The sequence below is a fragment of the Hipposideros armiger genome, unplaced genomic scaffold (assembly GCF_001890085.2).
Source record: "Hipposideros armiger isolate ML-2016 unplaced genomic scaffold, ASM189008v1 scaffold_67, whole genome shotgun sequence".
Lineage (NCBI taxonomy): Eukaryota > Metazoa > Chordata > Mammalia > Chiroptera > Hipposideridae > Hipposideros > Hipposideros armiger.
Window position 1 is genome coordinate 3526567 of NW_017731417.1, and position 19480 is coordinate 3546046.

A 19480-nucleotide genomic window follows, 5' to 3' on the forward strand; every position below is an offset into this window, starting at 1 on the left:
AATTCTATTCCTTATAACTAACACCATAATTTCTACATATACTGGCCTCTCCAATTTCTTCCGAGCTCCGGATAATACTTGATTCGCCTACACAAAAGACAGAACTAAATGTCTTGACCTATACTCTCTCTCTCCTTCTACCAAACTTCCCCTCAACAACCCGGTCCATAAATCTATAATTTAATTCACTTCCATAAGACCAGTGGGGAATGAAGGGACCCTAGGCCGGACAGATTCACTTTTTAAAAAGAAAAAAATCATACTTCAACTACTCTACTTCAACGCCTAACTTTACAAAAATTGGGTTGCAACAGAAATATTAAAAATGTTTTGCAGAAATAGTTTTGCCACAACTGGCTTAGACCGTTTCACAGGAACTAACAGCTCTTTTTGCTTCTGTACACCTGCTTTGCTTCTGCTGGGGAATAAAAGGTTAAAAAATAACATTCCTCAGTTCCCCCTTCCTCTCCTCCCCTCATCTCTATCTTAACATATTAAAAGGACAGCAGTTAACGCCCCTGGCCTCTATCTTAATATTTCAAAGAGGTTTTACAACAGTCAACTTTAGTTTCTCTATCCATATCTCTAAGGGACAGGTTGTGCGGTCAGCTCAACCCAGGCATGATATACTGTTAAGACATGTAAACATAACGGCACTGTTGTGACAGCAAAATACGGCTTTAACTGAAATAACTACACATTCTTTTTTAGATTCTGTAATTTACTTTACATACAGCCCTGTCTTATAAAAACCCTACCCCCCAAATCTCAAGGCCATCTCTCCTTAGTTGGAGAGGTGGTCACTAAACTCAACTTAATAAAATCTTCGAAACCCTAATTTGACATCTAGCCTCTTTATTATGTGGACCCAACAGGAACGGGGGCACAGTGTGTCTACGGGACCAGGGGGAGGCTCAGCCCAGGGAGTGTGGCACCTGGAAGGCTTCCAGAAGATGAGCCTGGGGGCGGGGACCAGGGATTATGAAGGACAGGTACACAGAAGTGCAGGAATCCCAGACTCCGCATAGTTCAAGTTCTCGGTAATGGCAGAGCGAGGGTGACACGACGCAGAGGCAGGCAGTGCCAGGTCCTGAAGGCCTCTGAGTTCTGAACACTCAACTACGGAGCTGGGCCTGAAGCTAACGGATGCTCTGCAGGATGTTAACAAAAGAGAGGTGTGATCACATCTGGGTATTAACAGGGGTCGGCAAACTTTTGAGACCAGAAGAGCCACCAGGGGTCAGCAAACTGCGGCTCGCGAACCACATGTGGCTCTTTGGGTATGTACATGTGGCTCTGAAGTAAAATTGAAAATGACAATAACACTATCATAGTTTCATTTATAAAAAAATTTTTTTAAAAGATTTTATTGGGGAATTGGGGGAGGGAAACAGCATTGGGGAATTGGGGAAGGGGAACAGACAAGTTGCTGTCCTTTTGTTTTTCAGTCTAGTTGTGGAGGACGTCACTTTACTGGTCCATGTTGGTGTTATCATTGCGCTCTTCCCAGGTGAGGAAGTCACTCGCCGGCCGTTGGACGGCTGCTCACAGCAGCTCATGAAAGCTCATGCCCGCTGCCAGCCAGCCCCCACTGCAGCCTATGCCGTCACTGACGACTCATGGGAGCTCAGCTCCAGATCGAGCTGTTGTTCACCATCTTAGCTGTAGAGGGCGCAGCGTGACTGGCCCTCATGTGGGATCCGAACCGGGGCCCTGCTGCTCAGAGCTGGCATCCCAAGCCAACTCCTAACCAATGCACCCCTTGGCCAGCCCATGTGTGGATTTCTTGATTAAACAAATTATATGTGTAATTAAACAAATATATGTGTAAAGGGCATGATTCCACTTCAATCACTGCACTTCACATAAAATGCAAAATTTCATTGGATTCTTACCTTGGATCAAATCTTTAGCCTCTTGAGATACATTCTTCCAGGCTTCTCCTTCAAAGGAGAAATCTCCCTTTTTAATTTTCTTCATGATTTCCACTGCACTGGTACACGTCAAACTTTTGTCATGAGATTGGAATGGAACTTGCCCTGACAACATTGTATACTACGGAGGGGAAAAAAAGGAAACGAACTGTAATGTTTTCATTCATACTATCGAGAAAAAAGCACAAGACATTTCACTGAATGTTTCATCAGCATAATTTACCAAATATTACAATTAGCATTATTGGGTTTAAAAGATTACATGGCTTCTATCACTAAAACAACCAACACATTTCAAAGACCTGTAAATAAAGAGGAACGGCTTATTATGACATGAAGATTTAAAACCATTTTTATAAATATATTCAGAACAAAAAGAATATAAGATGGAGGGAGTCTGCCTTCAGAATTTGTATCCAATTCCATCCATTCTTTCCCTAGGACATTAACTGTGGTTAAGAACTTTTAAAACACCATATTTAGGCCTTCTTCATTTTGTTTGTAATCATTCCCATTTTACTTTTCTCATTGTTGTGTTAAATATAATGAATTCACTACAGTTACCTTATGTCATTGTCGCCATGTGTTGAAAAATTTATGTTTAAGGCTTTTGCCCTTTAAAAAGTACACAGAAAAACCAAAAAGCTAAGGCTTGTCCTTGTAGCAGCGACTGGATTTTTGAAAAGTGATTCTTTAAACCTTTTGGAGGGTTTTCTCCCTGCTCGCTGAGACTTACAGGCCTGCGGAGGTGGGAGGGGAGCTGGAAAGGGCGGTGGACTGGATGGCATGTAGGAAATAACTGCGTCTGTGCACAGCCCAGAGGGCCACAAGGTATCAGTGAGCAGGTGGCTCTAACCCAAGGGGAAGGCCCTCACCAACAGACACCAGCCACGCTGGCACCTTGATCTTGGACTCCAACCTCCACAACTGGGAGACAATGCAGTTTTGTTGAAGCCACCCAGCCTGTGGTACTTCGTTACAGCGTAATCAAAGCCACATGATACTGCATGATGCATCTTCCTGAAGTACTATTTTATTCAGGGGGGGTAATATAAGTTATTTTCATATTAAAATATCCACATTCAGGTCTACTGGGTGTAACATGCAAAAGGGCCATAGACTTCTAAGGCAAATCAGAAGACTCCAAATAAATTTTGTGCTTGCTCTGGGATGACTCAGGCCTTGTGTCTAGACCCTCTGGACATATGCATTCTTTTATGTGGAAATGTTTGCAAAGCACTCTTTTTATTTTGTCAGTTTAATGCAGGTGTTAACTTTGTTTTTCATTTATATTTCATTATGTGTCTCTAAAAGGCAAAGATTTTTAAAAACCACAACCACCATACCTAAAAAAAATTAGCTGTAATTCCTTTGTGTCATTCAATACCCGATCAATATTCAAATTCCCCAGTTGCATTATATACCTTGCATATTACAGTTACATCTATATGGCTTAGATTTAGTTTGAATTTAATAAATAGAATTGAAATTAGAAGTTCTTTGAATCATAATCCAAGCAAGAGGCAAACATTGTTTCTTAAGTGTCTTTTAACCAATGTTATTTTTTCTTATAATTTATTTGCTGGAGAAACTGGGTTTTCTGTCCTGTAGGACCTCACACAGTCTGGATATTGTGATTATACTCCTATAACATCATTTAACTTGTTCTCTGTCTCGTTTCTCTTAAAAACTTGACAAAGGGATCTAGAGAGGAGCATAGCTTCCATCCAGGCCATTGCACAAAGTTATTTCCATAGATATGGCATTCAGAAGCTCTAAAATACCTGTCTCATCTGTAAGAGTCTTTTAAAAAGCGTGATGGTTAAAATGGCCTATATTGGCCTATATTTAAAGTAAGGGCTCTTTTATAAGGGGTAATCTGATAATATTACACAAAATGAAGAATCTTTTTTAGACATATTTTTTAGGAGAGAGCTACTTATGAATATGTAATCAGTTTAAGTTCTTAAATAAAACTCTCAAATCTATAAAAGTCAGTTGTTTATTTTTATTTAAAAAATGTATTCATCAATATGTAATTTTAGTTTGAAAATTATAAATGACGACTTAAAATTACTGAAATGAAAACCATCTGTGTATAAAGCGTAAAAGAAAAAAGGAACCATCCTACAGGGACACCTGGCCGGCCATCAGGGAATAACAAACTGACACCAAAACAAATCCCAGATGGAGTGAGTGCAGATTCAAGTATAAAACTAACATATATTTTTAGAGGAAAATTTAGGAGAATATTTTTATAATCTTGGGCTGGGTAGGGGTAGAATGACAACCTGACATTAAAGCCAGATACCATAAAGGAACAGATTGACATATCTTACTACATAGAAATCAGTCAGACAGAAAAAGTAAAAAACCATATGACTTCATTCATATGTGGGATATAAAACTGACAGCACAAAGGAACAAGACAAACAAATAAAGAAACAAAAATTCATAGACACAGACAACAGTTTAGTGGTTACCAGAGGGCAAGGGGGGAGGGAGAGTGGTAGAACAGAGTAAAGGGGGTCAAATATATGGTGATAGAAGAAGTGACTCTGGCTGGTGAGCACACCAGCATGGTGATATATAGATGATGTATTATAGAATTGTACACTTGAAACTTCTGTAATTCTACTAACCATTATCACGCCAATACATTTATTTTTTAAAAAGGAATTTTTTTATTTAAACCTTTTAAAAGCAAAATTAAAATACCATATTACTCTAAACAAAATTTTCAAATGACAAACCAAAAAAAAAACAACCCCATTTTCAATATTAATGGCAGACAAAGGATTAAAATCCTTAACAGAGCTTTAAAATTCAGTAAGAAAATTTTCCCATAGGAAATTGGGCAATGCTCATATACAGTAATTCATAAAAGAAAAAAATACAAATGTCCAAATACATGAAGATGCTCAGACTGTATATCCATCAAAGAAATGCATACAAATGATAACATCAGGAGGAAATAACTTAAGATTGAAATGGACAACACTCAATATATTTGCATACAGTTCATGAGAACATGATATGCTAAGACTTCAAGAAAGAAATCCAGGCATATATGTCAAAATAAAGATGTGTATACCTTTCTCCTGGAAATCTATTCTAAAGAAATAATGAGACAAATGCAAGCCCAGATATAAAAAACTATTCATTTGTGTAGTTTATAATTGGTGAAAAACTGGAAAATGCTAACTGCTCATTAGTAAAGAAATGGTTAAATAAACTTTGGAGACTCAACCTACATGTACAATATCATTGCATTTATTAAAAACCTCCAGTATATATGCACGTCTATAGAAAAACCTGTAGAAAGATATAAAGCATACAAAACATGGTCGGGCGGGGGAGTCAGAGGAAGAGTGCGCCTGCAAAGCATCCTCGCTGTATGACAAGATTACAAGTGCTTTCACTTTGCTCCTTATAGCTTTCTGTATTGTCTGAACACTTCTCCCTAAGATCATGCATTACAAATTATATGCAGAGAAAAAGTCAAGCTATTTTGAGAAAAGACATGCCAAGAATTTATTAGCTTAATGTTCTGTTTCTGATCACGGCAGCTAAGGATACTTTGTGAAAAGCATGCTTACCATGATTACTATAAGTTACTATAATATTTCTAATTTTACCTATTAGTTAATTTATCCTAAATGATTCTTTAACCACATTTTAGTCTGAAAACCTCAAAGAATGTGTTTTTTAATGATTTTCCATTGAGTCACTTTGCTATTTTTACATTATATCTAATATGCATCTTTTGAAAATATATTACTGATTCTTTTAAAAAATAATATAACTCTTTTATTCACAAAAACACAATTGCCTTAAATATTTCAAAATAAACTAAAATCAAAATTCCTACATTTTCTCCAAAGTAAGTTTTAAGGAAGGGAAACGGTCTTCTGTCAGGCCTGCAACTGGTTGTACAGGAAAGAGACCAATTTGCCAACTTTTTCATGAATGTAAGAAAAACAGCCAAGAGAGAGGTAGGTACAGATGACATCCAAGACCTGACTAGGTTTAATGGCTCTACTGAAATGGACTCACCAGAATGACGCCCAAGCTCCAGAGGTCACAGGATTCATCGTAGCCGTTATGGTTCAGGAGCTCTGGGGCCGCGTAATGCAGAGTGAAGCAAGGCGTCTTGAGAGGCTGGTTATCGGGCGGCTTTAAGCGTGCAAACCCGAAATCAATTATTTTAATTTCCAGATTGTCATTTTCATCAGTGAACAATAAATTCTGCAAGATACAAAGACTTAAATTAGTCTCTCATTAAATGTCATGGGACTTGGGGTTGCCATTTGTGTAAATTATCTTTATACTGATAGTGGGTTCAGACACAGCAAGGTCTGGGAGCTGGACGTCCGTGCACTGTTGCAGCCGCTTTATACTTTTTTTTTTTAAGCTGAGCCATCCTGCCACCTGTTGGCAGCGCAGCAGCAGCTCAGCTGGGGCCGGGAATCGAACCGGTGATCCTGTTGTTCAGAGCTCGCACTCTTGAGCGAGCTCTTAACCAGCTGAGCCATTTGGCTGGCCCTCACTTTATACTTTTTGTATTAGGTCAATTTTACAATGTTATGTGAAACATTTTTCAACTGTACTGTGCCTTGTCTGATGTCAGAGCCTTTGTCTATGCTTTTCTGGATCTCTGACCATGTTTGTCTTCTATTTCCTCCATCAATCTGCCTTCCAAACTGGCTCAGGTCCACCGTTCATTTAGAGGTACCATCCTAAGCATGCCACCAACCTGAAGCTAGGACTTTTTATATTTTCTCCAAGCATCATTTACTTTGCTTTCCTGGCACTTATCACCTCCACATTATCAGTTCAAAATCTTCATCCCCATTAGACTATCGTTACATCAGGGTAGGGACTGTGTGTCCACCTTATTTATGACTTTATGCCGAGGGCCTTGCATAGTCACATAGTAGGTGCTTTGATAAATACTGGTCCATTGAATGAAGTCATAAATAAAATAGTTATATAAGATCTAGCATAGCATATTGAAGACATGGTGGAGAAATACATTACATTTCAGGACTATTTTCTCCAAAAGTTAATATTTAAACATTTTTTATGCTTATGGATATTATCCCCCCATTATTCAGGAAACATTGCTATTCTGAATTAGTCATCCACCAAGGTTTCTCAATCACTAAGGTTTTATTGTACTACTTTTTGTATTTATTACATCCTTAATAAATGCTAACTTTATTGATGCACAGATCATTTTTATTGGTACATCAAGCTAGCACCCACAGTTAAGTGAATCTGATTATGTCTTCAGACATCCTAACAAAATCTGTTATGCCTTTAATGTTCACTAAATCATTTCTCATCTCCGCAACATCATTTGCTTTGTTAATATTATTCTAACTGAAATAAAAGACATCATAGAAAGCTTCATTGATACAAAGAAGAAAAATCTTCTAAGCCTTCCACTCAAAAGTTAAAAACAAGTAGAGTGGGAGGAAAGCAAAGCAAAACAATTACCTGAAAATAGCTTACGATTTTTCTAGCATACAATTCTTAATCCTGAATTTGTGATGGAACTGATATGTGGATATAAGTAAATGTAAGGCCTCACCACAACTGAGGCTCAGGTGGGGTTCACAGATGTGTACCTGGCTTGGGAGATGTTGTTCAGCAAACGACTCCTGAGCCCGTGCGCAGGGCAGGCCCTGTGCCACACAGAACAGGGAGGGAAGTGCGCCTGGTCCCTGTCGCCATGGAGCCTACCCAGTCTTTGGAAACGACTTCAGTTGATTCTATGTTAAGACTGGCAATGGGCTTCCTTGACCTTAGGCCTTGAAGTGGAGGGGATGTGACATCCCTTCTTCATTCCTCTCCCAACTCTAAGCGGAGTTGGATGTCAAGGGTCAGGAATGGTAGGGAGTGACCATTCAATCTCCTTTTACCCTCGTTCCAAGTTCTGCCTGAAACTACTGGGTTGTCGGAAAAGTCATGATGTATTTTTTCTGTTTTTCGTTGTAAAAGTACATCATGACTTTTCGACAACCCAATAATTTGGTATATTTTTTTATTAACCTTTCAAGAGAATGGGGAGCAGTATGAAAAATACGAAGCAGCCTACTAAGAATGTCAGCCAGCTTCTAAATTTTTCTGATTTTTCACCTAAATTTAGGATTTTGCCTATGCAGAAAAAGAATGCCACATAAATATCTACCAAAAGATATATAATCAGATTATATATGCTACACATCATTGGGAAAGGTATTAAATTTTTAGTTTGGCAATAATATACTCTGTCATTTAAAAGTCAAGGTGAAACTGTTTTACTATGAAAATGTTAGTACAAAGGTATATTTTCATTTCTCCAAAAAAATACTTTGAGGATTATAATTGTAGTAGAATGGCCTCAAGAACCTGACAATTCTGGGGCAGGCCGAGTGGCTCAGTTGGTTAAGAGTTAGCTTAAGAGCGCAAGCTCTGAGCAACAGGGCCGCTGGTTCGATTCCCACATGGGCCAGTGACACTGTGCCCGAGCTCAGCTGCCAACAGGTGGCAGGATGGCTCGGGGGGGGGGGGGAAGAACCTGACAATTCTTCATTCCAAATGAGTATTTCAAAGAAAAGTTTTATAACAAGTAAGAAGAATTAAGCTATATAAGTATCTTTTTATCAGTAAACTAGGAAGGCAAACTTAAATTCTGCTCAGTTGCATCATTTGAGACTCATGAGATGACAGATGGCCAGTTATCAAAGAATAAAATGTGAAAATGAATTCTATACAGTCATGGAACAGATCTTTTCAATTAAAAAAATTTTAAAAATTACATGCGTGTTCCTTGTCTATCAAGAAAACATTTAAGTGGTGTGCTTTCACATTTAAAAATAGACAGCTAATCTTCAACGTACAGAGCACCATATTTTCAGTGGGCGTTATGTAGGAGAGTGAGAACTATGATGAAGGAAGCAGAGGGGTAGCTATCATAGTTGCAAGTTCACAAAACACAATTCACTTTTGATTAATTGCTAGTAATGTGAATAACAGTAACAGAAAGTACACAGACAGAAGTTTACTTCAGGAATCAGTTAATAATATCTGAATGCACAGAATTCCATTTTAAAAACAACCCCTTCCTACCAATAATCCAGGATATTTAAATAAAAGGCAAAAATGGTGCTTTTTGAAAAATACACTTTTGTGGTCTAACACAAAAAATAAACTTTTTTATTATTTTATTTTGTATATTATTTAAACATTATTTTAAGTATACTTAAAAATGCATTATCATCACACGGTAATTAAAAAGGAAGCTCCATTTTAAAGAGGGAATACATATAATTTTGCATACGGCAAAAGATGATTCATTGTTATTCTTTTATAAATTACTGGGCTTTAGTTTTTAATCTGCATTATTATTTTGATGACTTCTAAAAGGGAGGAATTTTCATATTTTTGATACTATAAAGGGTTAGTACCTTCTTTATTAACCTTTTCAAAGAAGAAATATAAAAGCTGCTACTTCTGCATTGTTACACAGTTCTATAAATATTATAGTACATACGCAAAAGAAAGCACATCTAAGGATGGCATAACTAATTAAACCAAGACAATTCTTTATGTTTAAATATTTAGAATGGAATTATATCCATTCCTATTTCTGAGCTAATCAGTTTGATTACAAATGTGAAAAATAAGCTTTCAAAATACTTCATTAAAAAAAAAACCCTCTAAAATGGTATACATATAGAAGGGATATTATTTTCCATTACAAAAATTTCCATTGCTATTTTTAGTCCACAACTGTTGCATAAAGTATTTCTTCCATAAAAGGCTCTCACACTTAGAAATAGAACCTCGGGATGATCAGCAGGCAAAAAGAAAAAAAAAAAGGGACAAATTTATTTTTAGACTGAGATAGAAAAGAAAAAAAATCCAAGAAACATGATATTTGCAAGTATCTATTTAGCAGAAAGCCCCAAAAGTCAAAAAAAAAAAAAAAAAAAAAGAAAGAAAGAAAGAAAGAAAAAAAGCCCACGCGTATTTGGGGACATGCTCTACCGGCATCTGACTGAGTTACGTGAGAGGCAATGTCCTTCTCTACCTCGGGTTTCAAGTCCCGGTGCACCACGCCGACGTCGTGCATGTGGCTGACGGCGGAAACAAGCTTCCGCATGATGCGGCTGGCTTCCGTCTCGCTGAAGTGTTTCTTTTTCTTAATGCGTTCAAACAGCTCTCCCCCGTTCAGAAGTTCCATCACCAGGAAAGTGTGAAGCTAGAAAAGGAGGAAGAATAAAGCGCGAGGCCTTAATGAAGACACGTTTATTACCTTAGGAAACATTTACTGACTATTTAAACTATCACCAATGAATTTAAATAACCCCTTGTTAAAATAATCATCAGTAATCCCTGTGTTTCGGAGGAAAGGGCTGAAGGATAATGGGGCTTTTTTAGAATTCTATTTTGGTCATGGAAAATCTTAAGTACTGCAGTGAAATCTTTATATATCCTTTCCTTGACTAACTCTTTCATTTGAATTCCACTCCAACGCTCTCTATCAAGTTTACATATCTTTCTTTTTAAAGTACAACCTAGTGCTGATAATAATGTGAAACTGACTGCTGTAAATAAATATAGCCGGGTACTGATGGGGGATGAGCAACTGCCTGACACACACATTTAATGGCAAATTTACTTTTTAAAAGAGGCATTGTTTGGTGACATCACTTTAAACCTCCTTTTAGGGCTCAACAGATGAGTTTCAGGGTTCCTGTTAATGCCTATGGCAAATACTCATAACTCACTGTGGGTTTTTGAAAAATAACTGCTTTTGATCCCAATGACATTATCTTAGTTAAATGGTTTAAATGGTTATATACTTACTATGCTTTGCACACATTGTCGTAAAGAACACACAGAAGGTATCGAAAAGCAAAGGGTTTATATCCGCTCTCAAATAAAAACAAATGTTTTAAGACGAGCTATATCAAATCAATATTCAGATTTAGGTGCTGTGCATTATAGCACCCACATCACTTCAGCAAACAAAATGTTTCCCTTTGAATCAGCAAAAGTCAGAAAAATTGCTTCATAAGAAAGACAATTAAAAATACATCGTTCTGCACATATTGTGCAAATTGTAAAGGGTGAACAACGCTTTTAATATGAAAACTGTTCCCAGGCTGCGCGAGACCAAGCCAGTTTGAGTTTCTACATCAGACAACAAGGTCAAAGATGAAGGTGCGCTGAACGGACATGCCTGTAAGCTTTAAAAGAAAGGGGAGCGATACCTACCATGGTTTACAAGACGGGTTTTAGAGTTAAACTTGAACCTGTTGCCAGTTCTGTTACTCACTTATGATGTTGGGAATGTTACTTTACCTCTATGAACTTTAGGATCGTTGCCAATAAAATGTAGGTAACGATGAGAAAATGTATATGTGGTAGCTTGAATAATGACCCCCAAAGATGCCATATCCTACTCCCCAGAGCCTGTGGATGTTACCTTATTTGGTAAAGGGACTTAGCAGGTGTGACTGAGGGACGGGAGATGGGGAGAGCATCTCAGTTATCCATCGGAGTCAGCAGTATGAGAGGGGACTATGGGAACAAGACACTGGAGTGATGCATGGAAGACTCACAAGCAGAGGGATGTGGGCCATGTCTGTGAGGCTGAAAAAGGCACAAGGCAAATGGCCTGTCCCTTAGGGCCTCCAGAGGGAAGCAGCCCTGCTGACAGCCTGACTTGATACCAGTGAGACTGACTGTGGACTTTTAATCCTCAGACTGTCAGATAATACATTTGTATCGTTTTAAGTTTGTGGTCATTTGTTACAGCAGCAATAGAGGACTAAACTAATAAGAGTGGTAAAGCACAAATCATGGTACACACGATAAACTACACTGCTGTACAGTCAAAGGCTGAAGACCCACCCTCAATCCATTTCGCCCATCAGTTGGAAGGAAGATTGTGTGGATTGGGGACGATCTAGGCAACTGTGTCACCATCATGGAAAAAACCACCCAAGATCTCAACATCTGCATATTAGACTGATCCTATATTTATACTAGCACATATAGGATTGTGTCAGGAGATAATTTATAGTCTAGTAACTCTTGAATATGAAAATAGAAAATAATAAATTTAACTTGTGACATAAAAAATGAGGGATGCCATTCCTGGGATCTGACAGCCTAAAGGTCAGCGATCCAGTCTTTGCTGGACTGTAGCTGGGGGCACAGCTGCAAAACCACAGAGCGGGTGCTGAAGGTCACGCGCCAACCCCTTGGTTGATGTGTGCATCCTCTTCACTGGGAGGTTGTCCAGGCTCGTCTCAAGCACCTGCAGTGGACAGGGGACTCACTTCGTGCACTGTGGCTGAGTAACCCAATGAGGTGGAGGCAGGAGAGGCGCAGCACCGAGCCCCTGTGACAAGATGCTCCTTGTCTGGCTGTGAGAGCCGAAGAGCGAGAAGACGATGGTATTATTTTTGCTCCGCCACCTGTTGTGAAAGCTGGGGCGTGTTTCTGCCTCCCCTAAGGCAGCCGAGCAAAGTGATGAAAAGCTTGCTCTGAAATTGGACTGCTTGGGTTCAGAGTCAGCATTACCACTCACAAACCATGAGAGCCTGTTACTTCCGTGAGTTGCCGTTTTCTCACCTCCTAGAGTTATACAAGGATTGACTAAGGTAATCCATGTGGAGTACCTGGACCACATAAGGGATGTGACAGTAAATGGCAGCAGTTATTTCAGTTATGATGCTGCCGCTGCCTGGTTTCACCAGGACATATCATTCTTGGGCACAGCACTTGGGTGAATTTCCGTGTGGTGGAGAACTGGGCCACAGCTCTCCTAGGACATGGATGTGAGAGCAGGACAACAAAGTGAGCCCAGAACTGGACACCAGGTTTTCCCAACTGGATTTTTCACTGACTTGCTATGTAACCTTGGACAAGTCTCATGACCCTTCGAATCTCAGTTTCTTCTTTGGAAAAGTTAGGGCAAACCCATCCATGATTGGTTTCAGCTCTTGTATTGTCTTGATTAGGGCTGTGTCATCCCAGTGATTCCCCGGGTGGAAGACAGCTGCAGTGGAGCAATTTCTGTCATACACGATGACAGTGCAGGAACTGGAGAGGAGACATGGACCCGACACAATGGCACGCCTCCCATATCCAAAGTTACATTCGTCTGGTTAGGTTCCTGTTAGAAAGTGGGACTGCGCGTAGAAGAACAGGGGGCAGCGTGACAGGCCTGTGGGCTGCGCAGAAACTGCCACCTGCAATGAGTCTCTTTGCCCTTCCACTTCCTATGTGTTCTTTGGCTTGCACGAATCATGCTTAAGGCTCTCTATGTTCTATTCTAGAAGTGAAAGGAAGTTGAAAGCTGACAATTTCTGAGTCCTGAGAGGTATGCGTGATTAAGCTATGGTGGTAGCAGCTGAACTGGCAGTAAGTACAATGCAGCTTGTGGCAGTGGCACTGAGTTCCTGTCCCTCTGTCCTCACTCCAGGTCAAACATGATTAATACTGAGCGAGACACAGTAGATGTGAAAGGATGCATGGATTTGGGGGGTGGGGGTGGGTAAAAGTGTGCGTGGAGTGGTTTCTCTGCCCTCTGGGTGACGTCCCACATTCCTGACTGACCCAGCAGCACCAACAAAACTGGTGAAAAGTAGAAACTTGAATGTGAGTTAGTATGCAGAGAAAAAAAATGGGGAATACCTGATCATGAAAAACTTCATGTAATTTCACGATATTGGGGTGTCCTTCACAGAGTTTCAGAGCTGTTATTTCTTTCTGAGTATTGGCTTCCATCCTACAAGATAAAATAATTAGTCTCTACAAACTTCTACACCAAGTTTTGATGTCAGTATTGCCCAACCCCAATTTTGTTTTTATTTACAGTGTATTCAGAATATAAGTGTCATAAAGTATTACAATGAATTTTCCATGAAAGTATTGGGTTGTCAGAAAAGTCATGATGTATTTTTTCTATGTTTTTCGTTGCAAAAATGCGTCAAGACTTTTCCGACAACCCAGTAATGAGTCATACTACCCACCAGAACAAGTAATACATATTGTTGAGAAACTGATTATTTCTGAGTCAGAAAAAAGCTAATCACAAGAAGAAATGGATGCCTTACTTGCCTGCCAATTTGGTAATAAGAGTATATAATCAGGGAGGGAATAATCAGTTACCAAAACAATGAGCTGGCTCTCAAAGCTACCAGTAGACTGCTGAATAATTTCAGAAAAAAAGTATTTCAAATATACAACAAATAGGAAATGGCAACAACTGCTGAACTCACTAAGTAAGTCTGATTAAATGTCACTGCCACAAGGAAGTTTTCTCATAATAAAGTCAAAGGCATATCATACTATGATTGATGTCCAAAATGGATGACTTTAGCAGAAAATACCTACTAGAGAGAGAAGTATAGCGAGAGATCAACAGAGGAGCTGAATGGCTAAACCTGCGGGTAAAAAGCCTTACAATATACTGTTGATTTCCTTTTAAATAAAAATCTTAATTTACAGACTCCATTGACTAGAATGAATCCATAAGAGAGACTGCCAGAAATGGTCCTACCTTTTGCTGATTATTTTGACTGCAAATGCTTGGTTACTTTTTTTGTGTGTGCACTTTCGACAAATTGAAAAACTTCCTTCTCCCAATGGTTTGTCCTTCAGATCTAGGTCATAGTGTTGATAGAATGGAGAGTCCTGATAAGAAACCATCATCATTTAACTTTAAGAGAATATCAGTAATACACAGGGATAAAATAAAAATAATAGTAACAGGACATTACTAATGTTAATAAATATGAATGGAATACATTTATAATCTTCTAAAATTCATCTTTAGCTCCTTCAATGTTCAACTCTGTCATTTACTTAAGACATATAATTTTCTGTCATTGTAAAAAGGAGTTCATTCAAATTGATGCTAATGGTTCTCTAGCTAGGGTGAATATTGCTATCTTCATTTAATCATTTCTTAAAATTGCATCTTAGTTGAATGGTAGGTTTAGTACATGTACTGGACTTGAGAATCAGTATTAGTATTCACACCATAAATAGGCCATTTAATTAACCACATCTATGTACCTTCATCATTGCACTCCTGGCAACATTTGTCACCCCGGGACGTTCAAGTCCCAGGTGAAACTGAAGCGGGTCTATGACGGCTGCATTACGCTTGAACAGAATAGAAGGAGCAACAAAGGAGTAGCCCTAAAACAAAAGGAAAGGTGAAAAATATGGACTTGCAATTTTCCAGTTTAACACAGACTTGACAAAATAAAAATAATAAAAAACACTCAACTATTTGTTAAGGTGAATCTAATTTTATTTTATTTGTAATCTAAAATGCAAGGTTATTTCAAATTAATAGAAAGATGCTTTTCTGAAGGAGATAATGCCATCTTCTGGTGGAATTAAACCAATTCAAAATTAAAGGCAGAAAAATACCTCTTTCCTATTCCACTCCCCAAATCTGACTCATAGCTGTAATTCTTTTGCATTGCTGATAAAAGTTCATTTATAAACACAACTAACTTCTCCAAAAAGGTGGGGTTAAGGTATTAAGCAAAGTGATCCAAGTGATTTTCAAACTAGAAAAAAAAGCAAATTTCATTACAGTTGGTTTCTAATTCAGCAATTATCTCTTATTATATTTCCTTAGACTAATTAAATTCAAAATTGTGTTCTAGAAAAGGAATAAAATCAATTGGCAGAATGATGCGCTGAACCAAAAGTGATACAATGATGGATGATTAACCTGTTCAAGCTAGAACAGTCACTAACTAGTTCAATGAGCATGTTTTTAAACATCTACTACGCGGCCAGACCAGTGCTAGACATTAGTGTCACGAAGGTCTACAGACACAGTCCAGATGGCCAGATTAAAGAACGCTAATGATATACTAATGGAAGTCAAAGAAGTGAAGCTATGATGCCATTTAATATTTAGAATATTTCATCTTAAGTCTGAGAAAGATCCTTTTCTAAATATAAAATCCTTTCTAAATATTTTTCTAGAAAAGCAATTAAAATTGTTCACTGAAGATAAAGAATCAGGTAACACTACTTATGAATTAAAGAATATTGTATATGTATATATAGAGAACCCCAAAGATTCTACCAAAAAACTATTAGAACTGATAAGTGAATTCAGCAAAGTAGAATACAAAATTAATATTCAGAAAGCAGTTGCATTTTTGTATTCCAATAATGAATTACTAGAATGAGAAATTAAGAAAATAATCCAGTTTACAATTGCATAAAAATAAAATAAAATACCTAGGAATAAATTTAACCAAGGAGGTAAAAGGCCTGTACTCAGAAAATTATATGAGATTGAAAAAAGAAACTGAAGAAGATACAAATAAATGCAATTATATACCATGGTTATGGGTAGGAAGAATTAACAGTTAAAATGTCCATACTTGGGCCGGCCGAGTGGCTCAGTTGGTTAAGAGTTAGCTTAAGAGCGTGAGCTCTAAGCAACAGGGCCGCCGGTTAGATTCCCACATGGGCCAGTGACTCTGCGCCCGAGCTGAGCTGCCGCTGAGCTGCCAACAGGTGGCAGGATGGCTCAGCAGTGAGAGCACGTGATCCTAACAACAAAACTGCCTGTTCGATGGTGGACTACGCCCGCCCGCAACTAAGACTGAACTCGGCACCTTGAGCTGAGCCGCTGCCCAGATGGCTCAGTGGATAGAGTGTGAGCTCTTAACAAGGCTGCTGGTTCAACTCCTGCATGGAATGGAGGCTACATCCACCCACAACTAAGACTATAACACAGCACCTTGAGCTTAGAGGCCACGAGCTGCTGACGGGCAGCCAGATGGCGACTGGCACCCTCCACAACAAAGATTGAAGAACAACAACTTGGCTGGTCCTCCTCCCCAATTCTCCAACGCTGTTCCCCTCCCCCAATTCCCCAATTAAAAAAAAAAATGTCCATACTACCAAAGGCCGTCTATAGATTCGATGCAATCCCTATCAAAATATCAATGGCATTTTTCACAGAACTAGAACAAATAATCCTAAAATTTATATGGAACCATAAAAGACCCCGAATAGAGCCATGGGCAATCTTGAGAAAGAAAAACAAAGTTGCAGGTATCAAGCTAGCCGATAATCAAGATATACTACAAGGCTATAGTAATCAAGACAGCAAGCATAATATTGGCATAAAAACAGACACATAGATTAACAGAATAGGATAGAGAGCCCAGAATAAACCCATGCCTATAAGGTTAATTAATCTATGACAAAGGAGGCAAGAATATACAATAGGGTAAAAGACAGTCTATTCAATAAATGGTGTTGGGAAAATTGGATACATGCTAAAAATTAAACTGTACTACCTTCTTACACCATCTACAAAAATAAACTCAAAATGGATTAAAGACTTAAATGTAAGACCCGAAACCATAGAACTCCTAGAAGAAAACATAGGCAGTAAACTCTGATATTGCTCTTAGTAATATTTTTTTGATGTATCTCCTTGGGCAAGAGAAACAAACAAACTAATAAACAAATGGGACTACATCAAATTAAAAAGTTTCCTGCGTAGCAAAGGAAACCATCAACAAAATGAAAAGAGATCCTACTGAATGAGAGAAGATATTCGCCAATGATATATCTGAATAGGGCTTAATATACAAAATTTATAAAAAATTCATACAACTCAATACCAAAAAGCCAAACAATCCAATTAAAAAATGGGGAGAGACCTAAACAGAGATTTCCCCAAAGAGGACATACACATGGCCAACAGACATACGAAAAGATGCTCAACCTCACTAATCATTACAGAAATGCATATAAAAACCACAATGAGATACCACCTCACTCCAGTCAGAATGGTTACATCAATAAATCCACAAACAAGTGCTGGTGACGTTGTGGAGAAAAGGGAACCCTCGTGCACCGTTGGTGGGACTGCAAATTGGTGCAGCCTCTACAAAAAAAGTATGGAGGTTCCTCAAAAAATTAAAAACAGAACTACCTTATGACTCAGCAGTTCCACTTCTGGGTATTTATCCAAAGAAATCTAAAACACTAATTTGAAAAGATAAATGCACCCCTGTGTTCACTGCAGTGGTATTTACAATAGCCAAGATATGAAAGCAGCCCAAATGTCCAGCAATAGACGGCTGGATAAAGAAGCTATGGTACATATACAATACAATGGAATATTACTCAGCCATAAAAAATAAAATCTTTTCATTTGCGAAACATGGATGGACCCAGAGGGTATTATGCTAATGAAATAAGTCACAGAAAGACAAATAACATGATATCACTTATATGTGGAATCTAAAGAATAAAATAAACAAAAAAACCCCTAAACTGAAACAGATTCACAGATATAGAAACCAAACTGATGGTTGCCAGATGGGAGTTGGGTTAGGGGGCTGGGTGAAAAAGGTGAAAGGATTAAGAAGTGCAAATTGGTAGTTAGAAAACAGTTACAGGGATGTAAAATACAGCATAGAGAACATAGTCAATAATATTGTAATAACTATGTATGGTGCCAGGTGGGTACTAGACATTGGGGGGAGGGATAACTTCATAAATTATGTAAATGTCTAACCACTATGCTGTACACCTGAAACTAATATAAAATAATACTGAATGTCAACTCTAATGTAAAAAAAAAAGAATATTGTATATGAATGGAAGTAAAATAAAGTAATATTATATTTTCTATTAAAGAGCCTGAACAGACATAAAATTTTAGGTATAAAATCAACACTTTTTTATATAAAAAAATAAACACATAAACAATGACTGCTATTTAACAAATCATAAGCTTCAGTTAACAATTTGCAATATCTCTGTATTTAATAATTTTGAAGAGATTAGAGAATCCTGTGTTTTAGATGCCAAAAATACTTTCATGTGGGAAAATTAACCTTTTCTTTCAAGGCACCCATGGCCAGTGCACACCCTTGGGGATTACCTGAAACAGCCTCTCGGAGCTCTGGGGCAGCGCTGCGGGGGAGTAGGTGGGGTCCATTTCTGTGAACTCTTCTGCAAAGTTACTCACATCTAATTCGTCTCGGATGACTGGTTTAAATGGTGCCGGCACTTTTTTGGCAGCTAAATCATCCCAATTGATTTTCTAGCAGAGCAAGAAAATGAGTACAAAGTAGAAATCAGCAAAATTGAACTATATTTTCTAAGAATAACAAAGCCAGATTAGGATTTTAGTTGACCATAGAAAGAGAGGCATACATTTCAAACTAATGGTTAAAAAAATATTTTTATAAGCACGAGTACATTTTCTGACTGGAGCTTACAGATCCAGCCAATGCTGTGTCTGCAAGGTGAGCTCCTTTTCCATTCCTTGTGGAGTCTCCGCGTGTCCTCTGGGGGGCACCAGGACACCTAGTTTACTCTTAGGGATAACAGAAAAATTGCATTTGTTCTGAGCCTCCTGGGAAATGTATCAAGTCAAAACAAAAGTGTAATAAAGGGCTTTAAAATGCTCTGTGGATATGAATATTAAGTCTACAGGCAGACTCCTGTTTTCTAGAGGCAGTGCTAATTAG

At 38.3% G+C, this 19480-nt stretch overlaps 1 protein-coding gene across 4 annotated transcripts in view; it reads right to left on the bottom strand.

The window, feature by feature from the left end:
- RPS6KA5 (ribosomal protein S6 kinase A5) overlaps nucleotides 1–19480 on the bottom strand; it is a 178943-nt gene that overhangs the window by 10129 nt on the left and 149334 nt on the right. For all 4 annotated transcript variants that reach the window (XM_019642359.1, XM_019642360.1, XM_019642362.1 and 1 more), the window contains 7 exons: nucleotides 18889–19050; nucleotides 15021–15146; nucleotides 14503–14636; nucleotides 13635–13728; nucleotides 10015–10185; nucleotides 5991–6182; nucleotides 1896–2055 (listed from right to left, as the gene is read on the bottom strand). In XM_019642359.1, coding sequence (XP_019497904.1) covers nucleotides 1896–2055; nucleotides 5991–6182; nucleotides 10015–10185; nucleotides 13635–13728; nucleotides 14503–14636; nucleotides 15021–15146; nucleotides 18889–19050 — 1039 coding nt within the window. The remainder of the gene's footprint in view (nucleotides 1–1895; nucleotides 2056–5990; nucleotides 6183–10014; nucleotides 10186–13634; nucleotides 13729–14502; nucleotides 14637–15020; nucleotides 15147–18888; nucleotides 19051–19480) is intronic.